The 27,718-nt window shown below is 35.7% G+C and overlaps 2 protein-coding genes across 2 annotated transcripts in view; one reads left to right on the forward strand and one right to left on the reverse strand.

Moving 5' to 3' along the window:
- Positions 1-2,039: 2,039 nt before the first annotated feature.
- LOC120627996 (serine protease inhibitor 77Ba-like) lies at positions 2,040-3,763 on the forward strand. Its single transcript, XM_039896200.1, has one exon. The coding sequence runs from the start codon at positions 2,380-2,382 to the stop codon at positions 3,625-3,627; it is 1,248 nt and encodes a 415-aa protein (XP_039752134.1). The 5' UTR covers positions 2,040-2,379; the 3' UTR covers positions 3,628-3,763.
- Positions 3,764-13,181: 9,418 nt separating this feature from the next.
- Positions 13,182-27,718, reverse strand: part of LOC120631743 (photoreceptor-specific nuclear receptor) — a 38,830-nt gene continuing 24,293 nt past the window's right edge. Inside the window, exons 6-11 of the mRNA XM_039901456.1 lie at positions 22,674-22,831; positions 21,645-21,735; positions 19,538-19,646; positions 16,679-16,793; positions 16,244-16,360; positions 13,182-13,420 (exon numbers count right to left, since the gene is read on the reverse strand). Of these exons, the coding sequence (XP_039757390.1) occupies positions 13,182-13,420; positions 16,244-16,360; positions 16,679-16,793; positions 19,538-19,646; positions 21,645-21,735; positions 22,674-22,831 (829 nt within the window). The remainder of the gene's footprint in view (positions 13,421-16,243; positions 16,361-16,678; positions 16,794-19,537; positions 19,647-21,644; positions 21,736-22,673; positions 22,832-27,718) is intronic.

Raw genomic sequence — 27,718 nt, forward strand, 5'->3', positions numbered from 1 at the left:
TTGCAGTTTTATTTTATTCATATAGTAACTGCTTCCTCTGCATGTTTCTAGCATGGTTGATTGCAGATCTTGAGTCAATATTAGATTCTTGATTCAGGACACACATTTTTGGTATTATTCTGTGTAAACATTCTGAGTACTTATCTGAGGTTAAAATATTGACGCGTTCTATCCCTCTGCCTCAGAGAGTACTCTAAATCGTCGGTCCCAGCTATTGCCAACTTTTTGTGACAGAGCTGTCGAAGTTTTGCGGCCATGCTCTTTTCTTTTAATTTTGTTACCATAATTTTCTGACATTTGTATAAAATGAAAAAATAATTTTATTATTAGTCTTATTATAATTTGCATGCCACAGAATGGCGGATATACGTGATTTGATAGTCAATCAGGATGTATTGGACGGTCGTTTAGGGGGCTTATTAAAATTATTATGATTGTTAGATATAATTTTGACAGGATTACTTTTTATAGACAAAGAAGATAAATCCTTGAGATGAGGCCATCAACATCCTTTGCGTCGTCTTAACGTGTCCCATCAGTTGTACTAATAATTTATTAGGACCAGTTGAAACACCTGTTGTAAATGGAGACTGGTTAAATATAATATTGGATTGGTTTTGAGGAATTCCTTCTACATTTTCTTCAACGAAAGTTTGGTATAAATCTGTGCTGTTCAATAATTTAATTATATTGGATTGGTTTTGAGGAATTCCTTCTACATTTTCTTCAACGAATTTTTGGTATAAATCTGTGCTGATCAATAATTTAATTATTTCCGACAAGTTCTGGTACTTCTCTTTTTGCACACAGCTTTCACCAAGCACGTGTTTTTGCATTTTTGGGCCTTTTTGCATATGAACCAGTTTTGGTTATAATGTATCTAAGAACTCTTCAACTTTTGTCATGCTAATGTCTGGTGTAATAAAATTGCATTTAAATAAAGCTTCTACTCTCAAAACGACTTTATTTGATCTGTTGTTGTCTTCTTCTTTTGCTTTTTTGACTTTAAGGTGTGCCAAATCGGCCAAAGTAAATTCAGGTTTAAACATGTCAACTGTCAAAATGACGCATGTCATCGTGCTTCAAATAAGGCATAGATATCTATTTCCTTGTTCTTTACCAAAGATAATGCAAAGACGCAATGAGAAGACCTTACACCGCCTAAAGTAAACCTCCCCATATATATAAGGGAATGGCTTATGCTTCGTCAGTTTTATAGAGTAGACAAATATCTAGAATTAAAGATATAAATAATTGTCTTTCAAGGTTTATATTTTTGTTTACTTTATATTATTTTGCATGGCTGTTTATGCCAAGCAGCATTGCCGTGTTCCAGTCTGAAGGAAGAAGGGTGTGATTACAGGCATATAAGGCTTAACAACTACGCCTCATGTTAATGGTCGGAGGGCGGCAAGTTGGAAGACGTTCCTTGCATGCCCTGCGAAATGTTGCTTTGTTTATACACGCTCTATTTCCACTTACCATCAGGTTGGCCATATGCTTGTTCCGTCAGGTAATACTATAAAAAAAAACGATAACGCTCGCCAACCTACATTTGAAAGACGACCAACTAAACCCATTTTACATTATTCTTATCCAGTAAGTTTATATCTTTGGGCTGGACTTAAATATTAAAGTCCAACGCTAAAGACCAAACGCCGCCGCAGCGTCGCTTGTGTAAGTGACAGTATAAAGATTCATCACTCATCATGATAGTATCATCTTTTTATTTTGCTTATTAACATATTGTAAAATATACATGTGCATAAGGTAGGTAAGCCTGGCTCCATACTATATTATTCAACACCTATTGTAATCTCGGTTTATTTCCTCTTAGATGTTTATTTACATCACCAAGTTTTTAGATACTGATAAGAGGGGATAAGCCTCAGTAAAAGCAATCCTAAATATTATTAAAATAAATATAGAATTATATACTGATAATACTAAATTTTAATAGAGAAAAATTATTTAAGTTTTTGGACAGTATAGACCAACGTCATTTTATTCTGTTAACATTGACATTTGTTAAAAAAAAATCTTCAAAATATTCCACAAACAAAACATTAATAGCATTCGCCAAGATAAAAAAATAATGTAGCTAAAAGGCACTAGGCAGAAACCGGTTCACGAGAGTTATTGTTAGAGGTTTTCCCCATTTGACGATTTGCTTAGCGTACAAGAGGCGTACAACCTTGCTAGCTTAAGCCGCGCACTCGCAATCTCACGTCAGTCACAATTTACAATACAATAAAATGTTACGTGAACAAGTTAGTTGAATTCAGCGAACGAAAAACCTTAATTTTTATTACACTATTATTATTTTGTAAGGACAAGGACTTTTATTGTGATAAGTAAATTAAAGAATCTTATTTCAAAATGCGGTGTTCAGTGTTCGTATGTTGTGCGATTCTTTTATCAACGTGTAATTCGCAACTTACTGAAGTGAAGCAAATGTTAAACAATACTAGTCTTCATACGGGCTTGTCGGAAAAGATTGGAAATTTTTCCATCGAACTGCTGTATCACACAACGCAAGCGCAGGATAAGATCGCCAATTTGATTATTTCGCCTATTACAGTATGGACGATATTAGCCGTGATAGCGGAAGGCGCAGATGAACAAACACTGGCTCAGCTCAATAGAGCACTTCGCCTTACACCGAGGCTTAAGGACGAAACTCAAAAAGAATACCAGGAAATAGTGAAGTGGTTACAGGTTAAGACAACAACAGTTGAACTTCAGAAACTGAATTCGATGTTTATGGATGAACAAAATACACCGCAAAGAGACTTTGTTGAAGCAGCAAGAGGTTATGACACCCATTTAATATCTGTAAACTTCTCTGACCCTAATGTGACTGCAAACTCGATAAACAATCTTGTATCTAGTGTCACACATGGACGAATTTCACAACTAGTTGATAGCAGCAACATTGCAGACTCTAAACTTATATTAACTAGTGTATTATATTTTAAGGCACAGTGGACTGTATCTTTCAACTCCTCTTTAACAACAAAACAACCTTTTAGTGACAGCACTGGAAAGCAATTGGGCGAAGTAAATATGATGTACAGGCGTCATACATACCCATTTGCCAATATAGTAACATTGCAGGCTCGGGTACTTGAAGTGGCCTATGGAAAAGACAACCGTTTATCTATGCTTATAATGTTACCCAATCCTGGTGTATCATTGAATGAAATGTTTTATAATTTTGGTAATGTATCATTAGACACAATTTTCGATGAATTAAAAGTGTCAGTAGAACAATATGGTGAAGATGAAATTGATTGCTTTATCCCACGATTTAAAATTGAATCGAGTCTTCAATTGAATGATGCTCTCAAAAGGATGGGAATTGTTGACTTATTTGATGAGCGCAAAGCTAGACTGCCATTAATGTCTTATCTCCCTGTGCATGTATCACAAATAATACATAAAGCTGAAATAGAAGTTACAGAGGAAGGAACAGTTGCTTCTGCTGCAAGTGCTGCTGAATTCAGCAACCGTATCAGTAGTGTTATACGTTTTGAGGCTAATAGACCATTTTGCTATTTAATTATAGAAAAAGTTACAAACTCCATAGTATTTGGTGGTTTGTACCAGACACCCTCATTATTTTAATGTAACAATACCCATACAAGAACTTAAATAACTTAATATGTTAACTATATCTGTGAAAAATTATTGTGATACAAACTTTTCCATGACAACATTTTGTATTAAGAAAATTATTAAAACATATATAAAACAGGCTATTCATTAAAAATAAAGAAGTGAATTCATAATTTTTTTACTTTAACTAAACAATAGATCTGAATGAAAAATATTTCTTTCTAATTTAATTTCCTTTTCTTGTACAGGTGTAACTTTTTTTTGGTCAGTTTGCTGAATGCTGATTACTTGTTAAACATACAGGCAAGATCCCTATACTTGCACCTGCTACAATAATTTGAAACAGCAGCGTGGTGCAGTATGCTAGCAGTATGGTGAGATATTTTATGTATGTTGCTCAGTCTATTTACCATGTGCAAGTGTATGTACTTGAAATATTTAATAGGTTGGGGAAAGGTAATGAAAAGTCAAAAGATTTTGATTTAAGTTTAATTACATTTCACTAACTACTTGACAAAATATATATATAAAAATATTATGTTGGTTTGTGTACGCTTCAAAAACTCAAAAAGTTCTGCACCGATCTGGCTGAAATTTTAGCATGATATATTTTTTTTTTTTTTTTTTTTTATTAACGATAGGCCAGCGTTTGACGACAATCATGCCCGTTAGAAAGCAATGATGAGGTCTAGGTTGGAGCACGCTTGCCTAGAAAAAGCCTATTCACTCTAGCCTTGAAGGTACTTAAATTATACGTGGCAGGAAACACAGTTACCGGGAGGGCGTTCCACATCTTAGCGGCACGTATCAGAAACGTGGATAAAAAACGTTTCGTGCGTGTTGACGGGATATCAATCACATAAGGATGCCACCGCTCTCGGTGTCTCGCTGTTCTGTGGTAAAACGGGGAAGGGGGAACAAGATTGTGAAGTTCCTGAGCACACTCACAATATATCCGGTAAAAAACCGATAAACAGGCAACATTGCGTCGGTGCTGGAGACTATGTAGTTTCGCCTGCGTTAACGAATTGTCGCCTATAATTCTCCTGGCGCGACGATCCACCGAATCCAAAGCTTCAAGTTGGTACTTGGCAGAGCCACCCCACAGGTGACTACAGTACTCCGTGCTGGTTCGCACTTGAGCCTGGTACAGTGCGAGGCGTTGACCTGGCGTGAAGTACCGCCTAACCTTATTGAGGATACCAAGTTTTTTAGCTGCCACTTTGGCTTATACTATTTTTCTCAACCATTCAATCACAATGTGCCACAGCGAAGCGTGGCAGGGTACAGCTATTATATATATATTATATATTATTTATAGGCGATAATATATATATATATATATATATATATATACATATATATATATATATATATATGTAATTTTGTTCAATGACTTTTTGCCAACTTGTTAATAGTAATATGATGATGGAAGTTTTGAAGACTTCTGATCAAACCGCGTAGTAGTTTTGGCCTCTCTTGATGATAACCTGACTGAATCTCATTCGTTGTTGGCAGTTTAGATCCGAATCGATGATTCTTCCCAGTAAGAGCTCATAATGAGCCATCCCTTCCCAAACCACACAGCATCACCTTATTTAGAGTTAACCTGGGCTTTGGCAGTCTGGGAAGCCTGTTCGTCCTTATGCGTTTTTGTCGTCCGTGGTCTTCTTTTCATCACCAGTTTTAATCTCTTCGAAAACGGTTCGGTTCCATTCACCGTCATCATCATTTTAAACCCATTACCAGCCTATTACAGTGCATGGGTCACCTCTCATGAAGGAGGGTTTAATTTGCGAAAAGTTAAGAGGTTCGTGCCGGGGATCGAACTTCCAAAAAGGTGGTCGATTCGTTCTTCTTCTTCTGGGCAGTTTCCGCACGTAAGCGCTTCGCTTGTTGTACGTGTACTTGTTGGTCGATTCGTTTTAATGACGTCTAAATAAAGAATTGCAAAAGAGTAGGTACACGATTCATAAGGTTTCTTTCAGTTAGCTCGTCCAACTCTCTTCTACTCTTATAGACACTGCGTTTAACCCATAGTTTATCAAACTATTTATGACAAAATTTTAAAATGAATCTAATTTCTACATTAATAATAAAAAAAAATTCTTTATTAAAAATAAATAGCTACAAACAAATTTTACCGTCGATTTATTATGAACCACATAATATGAATAATATTTTACTTATTTGTTTCTTTTTTAGATGTAACCTTTTTATACATACAATACAGTCAGTATATAAATATACATACAGCCAAAGAGATTTTATTACAAGGTTATACATACTCTATGCGAAAAAGCTTTTTCTCCAACCTAATAGAATAGGAACTAACATTGGCTAATCTGTGTAAAGCCGGAATGAAAAAAAAAATGAATAGGTATGATGATTGAAATGCCCTGAAAGTACTTAGTCAGTTAATATATCGATATGTTTCAAATTTATAAATCGCAAAATACTCGTATCATCAGTTCAAAGATGGGTTGAGATTACTTACTCATAGTTTTCTAACTTGTAACCTGACTGACATTAAACTATCCTAAGCTAAACATAATTTAGCAGATTTAGACCAAATTTCAGGGTCGACAACGGTTTTGCTATTAAAATAACAATTGATTATGTTTTAGTGTGCTAGTTTGTTCTGAGCTTAGATTATTTATAGATATTTTATTACCTACTTTATATGCAGAAGTAAAAAGGGCAAGGAAAAGGGAGCGCGTTAAGTACCTAGCAATCCATGTTCGAGAATGTCCTCCGACCTCCTACCAGAGGTCAACAGCTGTTGCGTCGGCCCTATAACTGCGGTACTGCGAATTCTGATATAAGTATATAACGCAATCATGAATAATAAAAACACCCAGGGAAACCCCTGCTTCCACGTAACTTGAAACTTGACCCTGTGCTGGGCCAACTTGATCTTGACGTGCTTAATAAGTCCATATTATATCATCGTTGGTTTATATCCCTACTGCACGGCTTGCAAAAGCAGGAGACATTATTCTCCCGGAGGAAAATACAAAATTCTTCCCGCAAAATTTTGTTAACTCCCCGAGCAATGGCGCTCGCATGGAAATAATATCCAAATAGTATAAGTGTAATATGTAATAATAAACTGGGGTAAACTTCTCCTTTTCCCTACTGCTGTGCCTTGCCAGGTGGACACGTCAATTTCATCCCTTGTCATTGGATTTTCTAATTTTGGGCGGGAAGTGAGAATTTTTAACACATAAGTATTGTTAGGATATACCTAACAATACTTAGCCCGACCCGGGAATCGAACCCAGGAATTCGTGTTCCGTAGTTGAACATTGTTAACCACTAAATCAACGAACCAACAATTTTTTAAATGTATGTTTTGGTCTGTCGATTTGTTCCGGATATTCTCAGAAATCGATTGGTTTTACAGGATTTCCAGGTGAAATTTTTATATTTATATTCTTTATTTGCACACTAGAAATAAAAAAAAAAAAAACAGAAGAAGAACTATAAAAAACACAGACAGAAGCAGTATACAAAAGGCGGCCTTATCGCTTAGTAGCGATCTCTGCCAAGCAACCTTAGGATAAGGAAAACATGAGGTAGATGATTAAACAGGGACTGACATATACTACTTTATTGATGAAACAGGTGTTGGAAGATTGAATGAGCCCAGTTTTTGAAGGTAGGGAGTGAAATCTCTATACTTAATTCTTCTACCGTCGAGGCATGAATAACCGACTAATTTTTATAGGGGAATTCACCAGGTACTAATTACCAAGAAAAGCGAAGTCGTGGGCAACCGTTAGTAAACAGGTGGATAAAAGAATAATAATATGGCGTTCTTGGGTTTTTATTTTCATCAACTCGATCGTCGAGAAGGTTGTAATAAAACAGAACACAATACTTTCGTATTGTTATTATTTGGTAACATTTATTTAAATACATTTTCGCTATTTTTTTGGTTACATTTTTGGCGGTACCTACTAGAATAAGATTAATAAATCTAGCTAAATTACTTACATAATTTTCTTACGTCAAATTTAAATTATTATTAATTAGTTATTTAATAAGTATGAAGGACTTCGAGTATTGTAGAATATACATAAGTATATAGTGCACACATAAGACAAGAATGTGTTATGAATTAATTATCATTTTATTACTAACTTGTAGGTATAAATTAGGTCTTATCAATTAAGAAAAGCGTATCTATTATATCCAGATTCAAAACTCCTAGAATTCTTTTATCTATGTAACTTTATGTAAGTAAGCTTAGGTAAATTCTTTTTTTTTTTTTGCTTTACGTAATAATATAAACGTCATACTTCACACTTCGTCTTCGTTACAAGTCTACTTGTGCAGGCGAAAAGGATTAAGTAGGTAGGTAGGCAAAATACACATACGTAGTAGGTGGTAGTATTTTATACAGGTTCGGTAGAAAAATATATCGAAAGTATATAATATTAGCACAAAAAATGTGATTGTTAAAAAAAAGATAGCATTTAGTTTTTTATTAAAAATTCAAAACAGGAATTTTGAATTTAATAAATTATAATATCATTAGAACGCAACCTACCTCATCATCATCATATCAACCCATTACCGGCCCACTACAGAGCACGGGTCTCCCACAATGAGATAGGATTAAGGCCGTAGTCCACCACGCTGGCCCAGTGAGAGTTGGTGGACTCCACACTCCTTTGAGAACATTATTACGTGTAAAATGAGATGGGTTTTACCTGAATTAAACAATTATTATTATTATTATTATTATTATTATGGAGAACTCTCAGGCATGCTAGTTTCCTCACGATGTGTCCTTCACTTTGCTTCAAGCAAGTGATATTTTAATTGCACTTAACTTAGAAAAGTTAGAGTTGGCGTGTTTGGATTTAAACTCGGCCCCTCGATAGTGAAATTGAAGTCCTACCCACTGGGCTGTTACCGCTTTATAACATACCTACCAAATGAAAATACTTATACCTACTTAAAAACAACAGTGCCCGTATTCCCAAAAATTACATAGTAAAATATCCTCAGGTACACACAGCGTAAGTAGGTAAAAAGAAGGCTCGCTGAGTGGTCCACTCCAGCATAATGTTTGCATCGATTACATAGATTTTTGTGAATACGGAACAACGAAGATTACGCGCATATTAATTATTTAGGCAAGCAGATTTAACATATAATTATTCTGTACAATAACTTTTTACACTTAAATTCCAATACTTACAAATTTAAACTATGTTAGTTAAGTAGGCGCCTACAATAAATCAAAAGTAAGAGTAGGCAGGTAGGTACGTTGATTTTCTTAGGAGTTTAATAATTATCTTGCAAAGTTTTATATCTTTAATCTAACTAGAAAAGTATAGTGTAAAAATTAATGGTTTATTTTATCGGTGTGGGAATTTTATGTAGTAACCTATCTTTGCACTATGCCGTCGAGATCAGAGTAAGGGCCAAAGATAAGTAACAAATAACCAAAAAACAAAAAACAGAGTCGCTTTCGGATTTATAATATTAGTATGGATTTTGTCATGCAAAAACATAGGCGGATTTGCAAGGTCGTTCCTTTTAATGCGACGGAGAAGCCTTGGTATATTAAACATACTCTTTTATTTACCAAGCAACATCCGTGATATTGCCAATTGGTTGTTTTAACGGTTTATAAATGTATTTTGGAACGATCTATCATACATCTCTCTAACCGGTGCCTAGCACATCCACAAGGGGTCAAAAAAACTCTGGAGTCGCCGTCCGTTCCGAGCTCTAGGCTCTGTATCTCTAAAAACGTAATGAGCGGTCAATCAACCCAATTAACGGTCACACAAGAAACTACCCATTAAAACTTACAACTAGGCAGAGAAATCTCAGTCCAATCAGCTGATTTTTGTTAAAATCAGTCAACATTTACTATTCATACTAGCAGTCCCGAAAAAAACATCCTTATCGTTGAAACGCAAAATTGTTGCTTTCCTGCATTTTAAATTTACATTGACCTACTACATAAGCCATTTTTAAAAAATTTAACGCGATTTCTATTTTTGGTAATTCTCGTTCGGTGAGATCTAAAGTGTTATTCATTACATGAGTACCTATCTTTTCAATAAAAACAAGATAAAAACATTATGTAATAAAATAATATATACAGGAAAACCACATTATTGAAATCCCATTCATCAGATTTCTTCCTAAAGTTTGCGATAAAAGTGTGAATTCAAATTCCGATGCGTGGTCTTCTAAGAAATCTAGTTAGATCTAACTAGATTTCTTAGAACCTCACTGATCAAAGCGAATGAAAGCACTTCTCGGAAACTAACTTTAATTTTACCTACTACCATTTTCTAGTTAAACGTTAAAACAAACAAGCCAACTTTTCTTTCGAACTTCAATCTGACTGATCTACACTGATTGTCTGTTAAGGAAAATTCTAATCGTAACACACTATTTATATTACAAAATTTACCTACCTGTATGTCATATGTCATAAACTGATCTTCCAGTGCACACTCAGGATTTCATTGCCACTAAAAATCAGAGTTAAATTATGCTATTATAAAGAACTGTGTAGTGTGTAAATCTTCTATCATTATTGATAAGTAACAGGTGTAGATGTGCACATAAAAAAACCTAATCAAATGCGCAACGTGAACATAGTCACTTTTGTAAAGCGAAAAGTTATATAAGTAATTAATTTTGTTAAGCACAACAAAATATTAAGTAGTAATTATTAAGTTAGTATTTTTTTTATTCCAAGATAATATTTTGTATATAGAGGTACTATCAAGTATGATATTTTGTTAAGGTGGGTTGGTTGCTCTTGTCGTTCTACGGATCTCCTCATTTCTGATGTAATCACGTCAAATTGATTTGAAAAGTTGACCTTTGATAGATACCCCGGCATAGCTTTTTCTATCGTCTGCGGAGTGACTCTAGACTTTGTTATCACACCGATATGTTTCCGACAATTAACCTACATTATTATAGAAACAACAAAACAATAATAGTCGTAGGTACCCACTTGCATATCAAAAGTTTGTTTTCCTGCTACTCAATTTATATGTGATATGAGAAATAAATTAAATATTTACAATAAAACTAACTACCTTAAGTTCCGCGCGACTTTGTTCACGTTCAAATTCTGATAAGTTTCATACACACTTTCATCATCTATTCCACACAATAGGTATAACTGGACCCTTGACTCGACCCTCTATTATTTATTTTGCTAGGCTTCTAAAGATGTTAATAGCTAGATGTTAATAACATTATAATTACAGTTTTCAAGAATTGTGCTATTGAATTAAAAAAAATAAAGTTCTCATCTAACTGAGTTTAGAGCGTACTAGCTAATAAACTTTAGCCTTTTTAACCCTTTTAGGGGAAAGTTTTATTAAATCCTGAGACATGTACTTTGCCATTTTAGTTGTCATCATAAATATGAATTTTCATCGACATATATCTTGAAAATTACATATTACCTATAACTTACGTAGGATATCAAAGTTTATTTATGCAAACTTTCATCCCTCATCGTCTTTATAATGCAGAAAAGGGATTACCGCGTTCAAACAAAAACACAAACTTCAGGTTTATTATAAGACATAAGTATGGATGTGTGGATAGATAGATATAGATTTTCTTTGTATTATTTATAATTATATACTCTAACCATAATTATATTATTTGCCACAGTTTTGTTAGTGATTCACATTGTTGTTCATGAACAACACATAAGCCAAAGATTTGGTTTTCCTTAGATTCCGATAAATAGAACTAATATTCTCATAGTTTTGTTGACTTCGTATTATATAAGTCAGCACTGTTAATACAAATATTAATAAAATTGCAATGTCTGTTTGTGAAGTTAAACAGCTTTTTAACCGACTTACAAATAATAAGGAGGTTATAAATTCGGTTTCTTTTTTATGTTTGTTACCTCGGAACTTTGTCATTTATAAATCGGTTTGAATAGTTAGTTTTCATCAGGCTAAAATCTAAGGATACCTAGTTGGGAAATCGAGGGAACTCTTTAAATATTATAGGTATACCTATAACGATTTGAGTATTTATTTAAAAGGGAAAGGAAAGGAAATTACCACGTACTTTACTTGATACCAACTAAAAGGGAACCGTCTACAAGGTAACCTATACATAGTATTTTTTTACATTTTACTTTGCATCGATTTAAAAATGTTATGGCTAATATTTATTCTTTGCTTTTAGTTCTTAAACTAAGTCGGTTTTTCAATTACCTCATTTGTTTATGAATGTTTATTTGACATAATAAATAAAGCAAGTTATGTTATAATTTTTGTGTATCTATATATTTGTTCCGGTTAATCTCCGAAACCTGTGGGCCGATTTTTGACCGCCTGGGCAGGCGACAGGGGGCAGGGTGTAATAAAGGCTACTTTTTATTTCAGGAATATACCCCTTCTCATTATGGCAGGAGAACAGTCCCCTGTAATTGGCCAGTAATGGGTTCATATTATGATGATGATGATATTATATTCACCCCTAAAGGGGTAAATATGTTTGAAATGACTGTGAGAGTTCCGTGTTTTTCATAGGACATTCAAAATTAGTAAGCAGAGTGCAGGGCTTTGGTAGTTTCAGTTAAGTTAATGTGACCTCTTTCTTATAAAACTATTTGTATTATCGCTCGCTAACTTTTTCTTTAACCACCCGCAAAGATTTTTACTTTTAAATAATATGGTACTTTTGTAAAGCACTTTGAGATTTTGTATCTACTAATTTTAAAATATTGTTGTTTTCTCGATGTAAGTGAGCTATTGTGTTCTTTTTGAGAAATAAATGTCTTTAAGCCGAATAGGGTATTGGTATTGTAGTTGAGTGTTTAGTGAGAGTTTAGTTAAGTGAGAGTTGCTATAAAATCTGCTTCCTAAAGGGGTGAAGTGGGAGTTGAGAGATTGCACTAAAGTGCTATGTTATAGATAAAAGAGAGAAAATTTCCAAATAAAAAAATCAGTTCAGACTATCTATAAATGCAACACTTGAAAAATGTTTACGTACATAAAAATGAGTTCTGGATATTCCAGTTAAGTAATTTATAGACTTCATTTCAAAGATCTAATCCGGCTACACCACTCAGTCACATATATATTTATGTAAACAAAGGCCAGAGGCAATATCGAAAATATATTAAGGACAATTGTTTTTATATTTGGACTGTTGCGTGAGATAGTTTTTTTTTATACCCCGATTATATGCACTGACTAGGGATAAATAATAAATTTTAGTGTCCACCAGACAAAGTACTAAGGCAACAGAGGAAAAGAGAAGTTTACCCCATGCTCGGGGAATGAATAAAACTGTATGAGGAGATATACATTTTGTCCTTTCCCCTCGGAGAAAATATTTTCTGCCCATACTAGCCGTGCGGTGTTCTTATTTTATTGTAGGCGCCAGTTACCTATCACGTTTGCGGTATATAGGGTATCTATGTAATTAGGCGCTGACCACATACGTAAGGTTTATATCTAAAACTCAAAATAAGACCTCTAATGTACGATCAGTACAACACATGCTACTTACAAAATATACATGAACAAATTGTAATTTTAATTTTTATACATATCAGCCAAAACCTTTTCCATCGGCGTCTGCCCGATGGTTTTCGTGAAGAACTCCCTCTCTAGCTGTTGGGGGGTGACTATACGCAATAGGGGTAGAAGTAGAAGTAATCTTCCGAACCTCGCCGGCGCCGCCCCGTGAGCAGTTCTCGCGTGTGTCATCAACATTACTTGCGCTTGGTCCTGGAGGTTTTCTATTTGGAGAGGGTCTTTCAGACCTCTGGTTTCTGCAAAGTAATGATATTATGATATAAATATTTGCTATTGTTATACAGTCAGCATCTGCTTCGGTAGCGGAGTTAAAATGCCTAGAGACCATTTTTCGGAAGTTCTTTTTGGTTTTACGTATAAAGAATAAAAGACTCATGATTGTTTGTCGCTGATTACATTATATGTTCGGGATCTACGAGAAATGCACTGTTACTCCCTGACACGTTACTGTAACGTCTCGTCTCCCTACATTCATGTGCCTCGCAGTGCCACCTCTTGCTACCATCTTCCCGGGGATACATGGAGTTTGAAAAGTCAACCGCTAGCCTCAAGACTCGTGACCCCGAGGGGAAATTAGGTGGACGTATCGAGTCGTTGTCATCATCAGTATCAGTTGAACATGACTCCGTCAAATCCAAACAGATTGTATGAGATATTTTCATTTTATAAGGCTCACTTATGCTGCTTATACAAAATACTGAATGAGTAGAATACTTAAGTAAATAGCCGCGCAGCAGGTAGCTATACTACTACCCAACCCGCATTGGAACACCTCTCAGCTAAGATAAGAATTATGTACATAGAGCTTCATGCTGCTCCAACGCGAGTTTTCCAATACTCAAAAGTCCTAGGTATATTAATCATTACCTAAGACTCATAACAAGTCGTAGGTAATGATTATTTTTTTAATTTTTTCAGATATTAATGATTACTATGGGACCGATTGATATTTAAAGAATTCGTTTCGTGAAAATTAATGGGTGCACTTTGTGAATCAATTAAACACTTCAGAAATCATCATACAAAAATCATCAACAAGAATATAAATGGTTATTAATAGATTGTGGGAAATATTCAGTTAATGTGCAATATACCTAACTTGGTGTACCCCACTCTGTGGGCTTCCCCAGATAAGGGAATGATAAATAGGGGAATGTACAGGATGATATTAATAATGTGGTACCTACTTGATACTTCTTTACAATATTATATTTGGACTTTGTAGTTAAATATCTATTCTGGGCAATTCTGGGAAGCGGGGATGTCCAGATAAATAAGTTTGAATTTTGTTTTTTTACTCTACATTCCTGAAACTTTTGTTGTGCAGGTAAACAATCAGTCAATTAGCAAACCAATTTATGACAAGTAAATATTGACTGGCCAGTGCACACAGCATTTTAAGGATTCCCTACCCGAAGGCTGCCAAAGGAATGCCATCCTGCTTATATTATGCGTCCGAATAGGATAAAATTAATAATTATGGTACCTAACATTAGCTGCCTCGTTGGTATGTTGGTTAGCGTGTTCTATGAATCGCGAGGTTCTGGGTTTGAATCCCGAGTCATGCTATTGTTGCTTTTCTCTTAGAGAATTTTCAGTTTAAAGACGGAGTTAAAAAATTGGCGGTGTCTCCGTACCTCGGAGAGCACGTTAAGCCTCTTGCTTATGATAATAGTCGTTAAAGCCCACGAAACCGTATTGGAGAAGCGTAAAACCGTCTCTCCTATGAGGCCCGTGCCCAGCAGTGGGGTGTTAATAGGTTGAGAATGGCTAGATCCATATAGCCATTTGACGGCCGAGTGGCGCAGTGGGCAGCGACCCTGCTTTCTGAGTCCAAGGCCGTGGGTTCGATTCCCACAACTGGAGAGTGTTTGTGCGATGAACATGAATGTTTTTCAGTGTCTGGGTGTTTATCTGTATATTATAAGTATTTATGTGTATTATATTCATAAAAAAATATTCATCAGCTATCTCAGTACCCATAACACAAGTTACGCTTACTTTGGGGCTAGATGGCGATGTGTGTATTGTCGTAGTATATTTATTTATTCATTATTTATTATTATCCTCAACCTCAACCATATTGCTGTAGCTGGAGTAGAATTTGAGGTAGGCAGCATTGTTTACACTTTACAGGTAGGACGAAAGTAAAAAAATATCATAATTGATCTGCCTTCGAAGTATGTCACTGAAATCTAGGTCTATTATATATAATAGCATATAAAGCAATTTATGGTACAGGGAATCCCCTCTTCATCACATAGGTACATTATAATTAAATAGCCCTATCGCTTCATGCGATGAATGAATGTCACAAACTCTGGTATGTTTGGAAAGTTTAGATACTTATGGCTACAATTTTTTTTATCTCAAACTATGAATACAACCGTACCGTGTTTGGTTGATGTTCAATAAACACGAATGAAAAGTTTTTTTTATCCACGATTCGTATACGTACGTGCTAAGATGTGGAACGCCCTCCGGTAACTGTGTTTCCTTCCACGCATAACTTGAGTACCTTCAAAGCAAGAGTGAATAGGCATTTTCTAGGCAAGCGTGCTCCAACGTAGACCTCATCTTTGTTTTTTTTAACAGGTATGATTGTCGCCAAGCGCTGCCTAATTGATAATAAAAAAAATGTGTGTGTGTATCAGTGTACAGTGTACACAAGTAAGATTTGGAACTTCTTTGATTTTTTTTTATTAGGTATTACAATTAATTGATGTTTACTAGTCGTATTAATTAATTGTTGTTGCAAATTATTGACATTCACTGATATTTACAATCAAAAACTGATTTTAACTTTAAATAAATTTTATAAAACGTGCTATAATCATTAACCACACCCACGTTGCGAATGAATTAGAATTTAGAAATAAATATGGCGCGTTACGGAAAAATGTGACTTAGAAGTGAAGATGGAGTGTAACAGAAAAACGTTACAAAATGACGCGTAACAGAATAACGTTACAATGCTGTAAAATTTCTCCTATAGGTACGTTGATAAAGAAGTTTCACTTCAAAAAAGGATGATAAACCAAAATGAATATAATAGTTACCACACTTGAAGAGCGCGATGGCCTTCATACAGGCAAACTCAGCAGGGTCCACGAGCACGCTGCGGTAGCGTGACACCACCGACCGAAGCCTCCTCAGTACCGAGGACCCGCCATTTTCTACAATCATTAAGTAATTCCAAATCATTGAGTATTCCAAAATAAGATGCAAACAACAATTTTCTTATATTATTAAATCTATGAAGTCCTTCTGAGCGGTGATAGCGCAGTGGGTATGCGCACGGCTCCACCTTCGGGCAGCCAAGTTCGAATCCCAGCACGCACCTCCAACTTTTCTAAGTTATGTGCGTTTTAAGTAATCAAGAATATCACTTGTTCGACATTGAACGGTGACGGTGAAAACATCGTGAGGAAACCTGGATGAATAATGAGAAAAACTGCGGTCAGAACTTTGGTTCAAACACGACTTCAACTTACCTTGATCACTTTGTTCGGTGCCAAAGAGCGCGACACAAGCGGCATCCATAGGCGCACACCATTGTATCGCGTTCAGGAGAAACAGTTCTGACCACGCTTCTTCTAGAAGAATTACCTGCAATAAACGTTTTCATCATTAGCTTATATCTAGACTAATGCTCACTGCTAGACTAATGTCCTTTTGCACTAAAGACGAACAAGGCAATGCGAAATAAAATGCATGTAACGCCTAAGCAAAGAAGAGTACTAGGTTTACCTTTAACCAATCGACTTGCTGCACTAGACAACTCAAATAGCCTAACTTGTCTATGATTCTTGCTTGTATAGTATTTTGTGTTTGTATTATCATATTTTCATATTTAAGGCTATTAAAAAAAACAATTTATATTTATTTCATCTGTCAAGTGTCAGTTTACGAATCCCCTAAACATAATCTGTGTCGTAACTTTAGATGACACCTAACATCGTTTAACATCCTAAAAGGGTTGGTGAAACGTTTTTTCTCTACTCTCTCTCTCTCTCTCTCTCTTTTCCTATGAGTTTGAATCTTATTCCGTAGAGTCGTCGACAGTAGATTTTTAGGAGTATGTTAGTTATTGTAAAACAACTTATTGTGAACCACAATTCTAGCAAATAAATGTAAATATAAGTGCTTCCTAGTTTTAGTGAAAACGAGCATAACTGCCTTTCCCAACGGGGTGATTTTCTCATAATCGAAGAAGCTAGTAGGTATTTGTAGCACACGGGACACTGCTGCTACTTCTCCGTTATCAATAAACGAATAAGAGACATAAGACAATGAAGAAGTATAAATACTATGTCTAACTCTGTCTGTCTGTCTACTCTGTCTAACTAAATTTTTCACTCCTTGGTGACCAATACGATTTTTTATAAGAAACTGCTCTTAATATGTAGTTAATACCTGTCTATCATCGATCGAACGACCACCAACGTCGATCCTAAAGTTTTCACGAAAATGGGACAAATAAATAATAATTAGGTACCACAGAAGACGTTACTGCCCGTTCTCGGTTACCAGGAAACGTTTTGACAGAATTAAATCAACGAAAACATTACGAAGGAATAAAAACAATCAGTCGAGGATTAAGTTCTACGACACCTATTTTTGACTTAATAATACCTACGAGTATGTCTCAATGATGCATAGGACATCCACAGACTAAACTATTCCAAAACTTCAGTTTTTAAATATTTAATTAATAATGGGTAATGTATGTGTATGCTACATTATCGAGCACGGTTGCAAGGCAGAGAGCCTTACAATTCCTACACCCTTACACCTTACACCGATCTTAATGAAATTTTTGAGTGGAGCAGGCAGTATGGACTTAAGGTTAATCCAGCTAAATCTCAGGCTATTATTATTGGAAGCCCTGGTATGCGGTCAAGGGTTGATTGGGGAAATCTACCTAGTGTTGATTTTAATGGTGTCACAATTCCGTTTTGTGCCTCTGTAAAGGACCTTGGCTTGCATCTTGATAAAGAGTTATCGTGGTCTGTGCCAGTCAGGGATTTGAGTAGAAGGACTTTTGGCACTTTTAGGTCGCTGTGCCGTCTGCGATCCATTCTTCCAATCCCGACTAAAGTTATGTTAGCACATTCTCTTTTTCTCTCTAATCTCGACTATGCGGACGCAAGCTACCTTAATTTGACCGAGGACTATCTTAACAAACTTGAGCGTCTTCAAAATCTAGCTATTCGGTTCATATTTGGATTACGCAAATATGACCATGTATCTGAATTTCGTCAGTAGCTTAAGTGGCTCCCTATCCGCCGTCGCCGGGATCTTCATGTACTTTCACTTCTGTACTGTGTGTTATTTAATCCTAAGACTCCTTCTTATCTTAAGAAGTTTAAATTTCTTGGAACTTAGATCAAGTCGTGCGCTGACTTTGAGCATGCCGTTCCACAAAACGAAGTTTTATAAGCATTCGTTCACTGTCAAAGCTACTGAATTGTGTAATGCACTCCCATTGATCATAAGACAGTCGAAGTTATTGGGCATATTTAAAATTGCTGTTAAGGCTCATTATCTCGCTCAGTAAAGACGACTATTATTATTTATTTATCTACTCAAACTCATATTTAAGTATTTATGGTATATTAAGATATGTATTAGTATATTTATTTTTTTATATTTATCAATAGTATTTTTTATTTTTTTTTTATTTGTGTAGTCTGGTTTATGTATTAGTATGTAGATATCTACAAATATTTGTATGTATGTACTAAATAGTGTACCCCACCTATTTGTTTTCTTTTTAGTTTTCCTAATCCTAAGGTTGCCTGGCAGAGATCGCTACTTAGCGATAAGGCCGCCTTTTGTATCCTGCTTCATTCTTCATGTGTTTGTTCTTTTTTTTGTCTTGTTTCTTTGTTTGAGTGGTGTACAAATAAAGAGTATAAATAAATAAATAAAATTGTGGCCTATAGCCGAAAAACATATTCAAGAACTTGCAACTACAAGTGTATCGTACGAATTGCAAAGTAACGAATTCGAAGCCATTCTTCCGTTTGAGCTCTATGAGGGCACACGGTCCCAATTGTAATATTAACTACCAGCCATTCTTGTTTCAACCATATGAGGGAACTGAGAAAGACTTAGTTTTTTTTTTGACTAGACAAAGATTTTTGAATAGAGGTATTACCTACTTATATCCCTGAAAATACATATTACTTATCATATTTTAGCGCCTGGGACAACCAGTAGAGCAATATTGCAGCAATGTGATTGTGGTACCACTTCTAAGCTTCTTCCGTAGGAGAGAAGGAGTTACGAGCATGAACCCGCGGTGGCGAGAATAACCCTTTATAGAAAGTCAGAACGCTAGAAAGTACCTGGTCACGGAAGGCGAGGCTAGCGAAGGAAGGCAAGTTTTTTGCCCATTTGACAGCCATGAATAGCAACCGGGCTGCCGTCTCTGCCGCACTCTCTATGCCAAGAGGTCTGAAAACAAAGAACAAGTCTTTAATCATAGTTTCTAAAAAGGTCCCTGCAAAACACAAATACAGAAACGTAGGAAGCCTTCAAATCTTACAGTATAACTTCACTTAGATACCACCTCATATTACTCATCAATCACTTTATGCATATAAAAGTGTGTTTCTTTGCTTCTTTTTTCACGCAGCATATTTCGTATACCTCGTGACATAAGTAGGGAACATTAGTATGGAAGTCTCCGTTTCCAGACTGTGTAACTAAATAAATAAATACTACAACACACATCGCCATTTAGTCCCAAAGTAACTATAGCTTGTGTTGTGCGTACGAAGACAACTGATGAATAGTTTTATGTTTAATATACATATAAACACGCAGACACAGAAAAATATTTACGTTCATCACACAAACATTTTCCAGCTGTGGGAATCGAACCAACGGCCTTTGACACAGAAAGCTGGGCCACTGCCCACTGCGCCAGTCGGCCGGTATATTTAACTCTACGTTATAGAGATATATATTTTAGTTATTGTTGATAGGTACTACCTTAGTAAGTAGGAATGTAAATGTAAGAAACCTGTTTTTTTTCCACTACAATGGTTAGGTTATGTTTTGTGTAGACATATTTTGGAAATGTGTCGAATTGGGGAAACGCAATATCTAATGAAATTCTTTCTCAAGCTTAAAAGTTAAAACTCAAATAAATTAGTTTCCATAGCAATAACCGTGCACCCGTGCGAGAATAATAATTTTAGGTTTTAAGATAATACTTTTTTTTTTGACATCTGCATTAGCTTCATTTATTATTACATATTGTTATTATTGTACTAAAAAACAAATCTTTGCTATGGGACTGTTGCCTGAAAATAAAGAATTATTATTATATAATATTATAACGCATGCGAGCGCAACTTCCATGAAAACGAGTTAGGTATGTTGGCAAACACTAGAAGCAGAGCTTTTTGTGGCAGAGGTCGTCCGGGGAAGTACCTATAACGCCATTCTTATTTCCGTCAACAAGCAACATTGTTGACATGCTGTGTTCCGGTCAGAAGGGCATGGTTGCCGGTGTAATAACAGGAACATGAGGCTTAATGCCTAATTACAGTATTAATTTAATTATAGATTTCTTTGTATAAAAGAGCTGTTATATGGGTTTATATGCCTCTAATAAAAAACTTTATTATTATTAACACCTCAGGTTGATGGGTACAGGGCGGCATGTTGCATGACGTGTTATTTGCATGCTCTGCGAACTGCTGCTTTGTATATAGGCGATGGTTTTCCACTTACTTACACTTAGGTGGACAATCTACCTACTTGGTCTGATAATTATACCTATAAAAAATCTTCGAATCACCTACCAAGTTTCTTTTGCATCAAAGAGGATACCAACAACCTTCTGCATTCCTATGCTTGTAATATTCATGTTTATGTCAGGAAATTTAATGTGTTTTAGGTTTTCAAAAATATACTGCAGTAGTATCAGTAATTGGAAGACCGATTTGAATGAATACCAACCAAAGAAAAAAGTAGTTATAGAGATAAATATAGAACAAGAGTGAAGAGAGTACAATTTGGTGGCCTTATCGCTACATGGCGTTTTCTTCCAGGCAACCAAAGGCGTAGAAGGAAAAAAACACAGTGGAGCGATTTCAGAGATTCGGATTATAAATATATAAACATATGTACAAGAATTGCTCTTTTGAACATATAAGATAGATAGCGGTGATAGCCTAGTGGGAAGGGCTTCAGTTTTACTTTCGGGGGTAGAGTTCGAATCCCGGCTTTTTAAGCAATTATCACTAGCTTTAACGGTGAAGGAAAACATCGTGAGGAAACCTGCATGCCTGAGAGTTCTCCATAATCAAAGGCGTGCGCAGTCCACAAATCCGCGCTGGGCCAGCATAGTAGACTACGGCCTAAACCATTGTGGGAGGAGACCTGTGCCCTGTAGTGGGCCGGTAATGTTTTTATGAGAATATACATGAAAAAAGCACATACCCATATGGTATACAGCTTTGAGAGTAGCTGGAGACGACTGGTGGAGAATATGACGTTGAATCCTCTTCGTTGGTGACGTCAATGCTGTCATCTGGAAAAGATAACTTTAGCATAAGAAAGGCAATCCATACTAATATTATAATTCCAAAAGTGTGTCTGTTTGTTTATTTTGATTTTTTGACGGCCGATTGGCGCAGTTTGCAGCGGCCCTGCTTTCTGGAATTCCCACAACTGGAAAATGTTTGTGTGATGAGCATGAATGTTTTTCAGTGTCTGGGTGTTTATATTGTATATTTTAAGTATTTATGTATATTATTTATAAAAATATTCAACAGTCATCTTAGTGCCCATAACACAAGCTACGCTTACTTTGGGGCTAGATGGCGATGTGTGCGTTGTTGTTGTCATTTATTTATTTATTTATTTAATGATAATTTCCGCCAGCAAGCAACATTGTTGCCATGCTGTGTTTCAGTCTGAACGGCATGGTTACCGAATACCGGTGTACCGTGTAACACGCATATGAGGCTTAACACCTCAGGTTGAAATGAAACGAAATTGCCATCACGTGGGCCATCTGATTTTCGACTGCGTCAATTATTACTACCAAGAAATAAATACGTCTCGATTTGAGCTCCCATCTTACTATACAGTAGATACATTTATGTGTATGAACTATCATTAATTATATCTATATATTAGGTATATTATCTATGTATATTATATTCTAATAGACAACCGGTTGGCGCAGTGGGCAGCGACCCTGCTTTCTGCGTCCGGCCGTGAGTTCGATTCCCACATCTGGAAACCGGATCTTCGTGATATGAACATGAATGTTTTTCAGTGTTTGGTGTTTATCTGTATATTGTAAGTATTTATGTGTATTACATTCTTATAAATATTCACCAGCTATCTTAGAACCCATAAAACAAGCTTCGCTTACTTTGAGGCTAGATGCCTATGTGTGTATTTTCGTAGTGTATTTATTTATTTATTAAATGAATCATTGATTTGATGCTGTTGTCGTACCATCGCTGTCTGAGTGCGCGTGGCTCCCATCGTTGTGGTCATGGGATGAGTCTGGTTGCGGATGTTGTGTTGATTGCGGCGGCGGTAGAGGCGCGTAGTGCGGAGACAGCAGTGGATACCGCGCTGGCGACAGCGCCATCGCCAGTGACACCGGGGGACTGGAACCAATAAACCTTTTGAACTTCCAGTTATTTTTGAACTCCCCTCAAAGTTAGCCCTTGACTGTAATCTCACCTTAGTTAAGTTCACAATAGATAAGTTCTCGTGACTCCGAAAATTAAAGGTCGAAGTCGGGGATCGAACGCCGGGGAGGCCAAACTTTTTACTACTAGACTATAACCGTTATAAATACTTAATCCTAACTATCCTAACTTTAAATATAATAAATGCCAAACTGAGTTTGTTTTGTTTGGCCCTCCTAACTAACCAACTAATCTAATTGATTATTGGCATGGAGTTAGTATAGAGTAATGTAGACTACAGCAGGTTTATGGAAAGACACATCATTGTTAACGCAAGCGTCCTCAAATAGTGCACTGTTCTGTATTCCTGATTATGAAGGTGTTATTACATACACCTGGCAAAGTTTTTCAAATAAGCACGAAATACCAGCGAAACGGCGGGTATAAGCTAGCGGCGCTTTCTGCGACCAATTACGCAAAACATAATTTAACATAGGCACCTAAAGTTATTGTATCCTATCATTTCAATACAGGACAACACATCTATGAACACAAAACACAGATATCGTATGTTAAAAATAAATAAAGAACAATTACACTTTAGCTTTAAGTAAATTTTGTTAACTTGAAAAAACTTTTTCTAGTTAAAAGAGAGAACATACTTACATCTAATAGAAAGTTATACTTATATCAAAGCACAATCCATAAAAGGTTTTTGTTGTTAACTTAACCCATACCTTCGGCTTCCCATCCCAAACCCCATAAAAATCCCATAGCCGGCAAAGCTCTACAAATATTACATTAGCATAACGAATTCTCATACAAATGATTTAGTATGGTGCACTCCCCTCAATTGGCAAGATTTGACTGCCAAATGCTTATGATAGCCCAGTACATTATCTTAAATGGAATATAACGGAGGATGGAAGTTTTTTTATAGCAGAAATATATTTTTACAGCTTTTTTGTCTACTGCTTCTCTTGTATGCAGCCATAGTAAATTTTTATACTATAACATTAATCAATTGTGTATTGTATATATATATGACCGCCTGTTGCTTGATCACTCAAAAGCCCTACAAGCGGAGTAGTGGTTTTAGTTAAAAACTTTAAATAGTGTTTTTTTTTATATTAAAACATTATTTTTTTAAATAATTAAACATTATTCAAAATTAAAAAAAAATGTTTAACTCTAAATAAATGAAAGAGAAAATAATAATATTCAATCCGTATTGTAGAAGAGAGAGAGATAAAATCATAATGTACCTACAACTACGCATCCATGGCTCGAACAGATCAATCGCGTCAGTTGAGCATTCAGTCACCCGTTAACCAACCTTTGATCAACTCCCTTGAGGCTTGATCCACGTTGGCTGACGTCAGGCCCTGACCCTACCTTCTATTATTATACTGCTGTTGTTTCCCGAGGCTTCATAATAAGAAAAAAGCATGGGTCCTTGCACCCGATAGTTGGAGGTCGTTCTGGCGTGAAAACTACTGACCTGTGTATGCCTACGTAAATAATTGAGAAATATGATAATCGGAATCAATTTAAAGTACGAAAGTAGTGCGATTTCTATGAATTAAAATAATTATTTCTTATAAGTTGAAAAAACTCCTCGTCTTTTGCATATGCCCGTAACGTAAATATGCTTTTAAGAGGCAGTTTACATTTTCATGCCATAATCTAAAATGTCTAGCGCACGAACACAAACAAATATTCTTTCTATGTATTACAAGCTTTTCAAGGATATAAACTATCCTATCCTAACTATTTATGAGTATGGAAGCAGTGGCGTGCACTGGATTTCCTACCAGGGTATGCATACAGCAGGAAAATTGCATAAATGGCCAAAATCCACCTCCTACAAGAGTAGTATATGAATTTTAGGGTAGGCAGTGCTTTTGTGCATGTATGAAGTGCACGCCACTGTATGAATGGTACATAATATGTGCTAAATTTTGTTGCCGTGTGTTAACGACAGATCGCGGGTGTCGTACGAGGCCACTAAGGCGACTAAAGGAATATAACTGAGAATGGGCAGCAGCGTCCTCTATGTTTCTGTGCTTTCTGTGTGGGTGATTATATGTATATTATTTAAGTATTTATGTATATTATTCATAAAAATATTCATCAGTCATCTAAGTGCCTACCTATAACGCTTACTTTGGGGCTAAATGGTGATGTGTGAATTGTCGAAGTATATTTATCTATTTATTATTTATTTATTCTACAGTGATCACCTTTCCGTCAGCGAGGTGATAGTGGGCGATCCGAAAGGGTTTCGTTATTTCTTTAGCAAGTAGAAAAATAGTAATTTAATGATTTTTAATTAATAAAAGTATCAAAATTGCTTTCATGGTCACTAACGGTCACGAACACTTGAAATTATTTAATCACGTTTCCACTGAATTCACCCTAAATTCAAAAAATTGAACCCAACTCGACGTTATAATAGATTCATCTTATTCTTACTCAAGTAGACTTAGTCATTTAGGATGGGACGGCAGCTCCGACACGATGAGAATAAGATCAGACGCATGACACACAGCTTAACAGACACGGGGTCGAATAAACACGAATATCAAAACCCTAGACTAGTACTAAGAATTTCGAATTCAAATTCAAATTGCATTCATTCATTCAAGTAGGCCTAGTTTAACTTTTAATACGTCAAGTCAGACAGTTTGTAGTGGCTCTACCACCGATTCGGAAGGAAGATTTCACCGAGAAGAGCCGGCAGGAAACTCAGCAGGTTGCTCTTTTTCAACATAATTTTATGGTTTACAATTTTTACAATTTTCAATCTTGTGGGAGATGAGAGCGGCCTTCCAAAGCTTCCAAGCAGCCTTGTCGATATTGTATTGAAAGACGCATTAGGTTCTTACTGTTCATTGGCCCGACCCGGGTATCAAACTTCGTGGTAGGAATGAGCTTTACTTTAAGTTATATGCGTTTTTACGCATTTTAAATATCACTCTCTGTAACTGTGAAAAAACATCCTAAGAAAAACTGCATGCTTAAGAGTTATCCATAATGTTCTCAAAGTAGGCCTCCGTGTTTAACTTCGGCCTAAAATCCTTATCGTTGTGAAGGGAGACCAGTGCAACGTAGTGGGCCAGTAACTAGTTGATATGATGATGATGATGACTTAGGTAGGTATGTTTAATTAACATATATAATAAACGCTGCGTTTAAGAAGAAACTTATATGTTTACCGACGTGAAAAAAGTATTCACGTGATTTAAAAACGCATATTTTCCTACTGAAGAAAACACAAAGAAGCAAGCACTTCCACTACAGTAGGCATAACGTGCGATATTCAGAGTGTTTCCGAGAGAGAAGTCAAAGACTGGGCACCCTTTGTACCCAGGGCTGCGCGTCTAAATGGATAAATAGAACACACCTCAACACCTATAACTTATATTATATTAGGATTCCAAATAACATACACCGATTATGCACTTATATGTATGGCAGTTTTCCGTAGGAATTAAAGAATGATATGTGGCAAAGCTGCTGATATCGAAACTATAATATATTTATATTGCAGAAAAGAGCTCTACGATCAATATATATAAACTTAAATCACGGAGGGATCCGTTAGAAGTTTATAGGAATATGTATACTTACTGTAGCTTCACAATTTATTTATAATATCGTATTTGTAAGACAACATATTAGTCTTTTACGAATTAATACTTCCTTCTTCTTTTATCTTAACTTAAAATCTTATATCATTCTCCACATCATAATAAGATTAATTTTAGATTTATATATTATTTAGTCCCTCATTGGTCTATTCCGAACACACTTCCCCAACGTATCCCGGACATCTTCGTCTATATTACAAATGTCATACTTACTCACTCTTTTCATAAGATATACAAATTTGTTTAGAGTCAATATACAGTCAAAAACATATTTTTTTAAAAGAGTTATTTTTTTTAATTTGTGGAATAATGCGGCTTGATCTATTTAATTTATAGCAGTCTTAATAGGAATTTAACCCGTATTTATGTTTAAAGATATCAGTTTTGTTTTTATATCAATCAATCCATAGCCTGTACTGCTGGACTAAAGACCTTTCCCAACAGGAGGGTTTGCCCATAATCACCATTCTGGGCAGGTTGGTGGTCGCAGTAGTGCCTGTTCTCCGTTATTTTCCCTTAGTCTCCTCGTAGGACACCCGCGGGGAGAGATCGGATGGTGTGGCCACCTGTATTCTGATTTGCTATCACCACACAGCACATTTTGTATATTGTATGTTATATGTTAAGTTGTCATTTAAATTATATATGTTTTTAAGTTTATGAATATTATTACTTGCCATAAATTAGGTAATTTGTTGCAAAATATGCTGTATTCGGCTATATGTCTACGAGTATGTCGTACGTTAAAAAACCATTTATTACTAATATCGCGAACAAGCTGTAACCGGCTCGCTTACCTACTTTTGAAAATATAGAAACGATGATGAAAAACTTGGATGGTGCATGGAAATGTTCCTGTATTTTAATCTACGCATATACTTCATTCTAAGATTACGAGTCCCGTCGCGTCGCCTCGAACTAAAGTCTCAGTTCAGTTTTCAAGTGAACTAACGTGACACTCATGTGATGCACATATCTCCTAGCCAAAAGAACACCAAAATTTCTGGTAAGACCGACCACACTCCGATATGGACAACGTTGAGCGTTGAAACATGTAAAAGATCGATACAAAACAAAGAGAAAAAAAAATTATACTATATTTTTTATCGTAGGTATTAGAAACCGTTAGGGACGGTCACTGTGAAATTACTGACGGAAATAAATTTATTTATTTGTAGAGGTGACAATTTTGCATTATCTTTTAACACGT

The sequence above is a fragment of the Pararge aegeria genome, chromosome 1, assembly GCF_905163445.1.
Source record: "Pararge aegeria chromosome 1, ilParAegt1.1, whole genome shotgun sequence".
Classification (NCBI taxonomy): Eukaryota; Metazoa; Arthropoda; class Insecta; order Lepidoptera; family Nymphalidae; genus Pararge; species Pararge aegeria.

Coding starts and splice junctions, on each gene's coding strand:
- LOC120627996 (XM_039896200.1), top strand. CDS start 2,380: ATGCGGTGTTCAGTGTTCGTATGTTGTGCGATTCTTTTATCAACGTGT.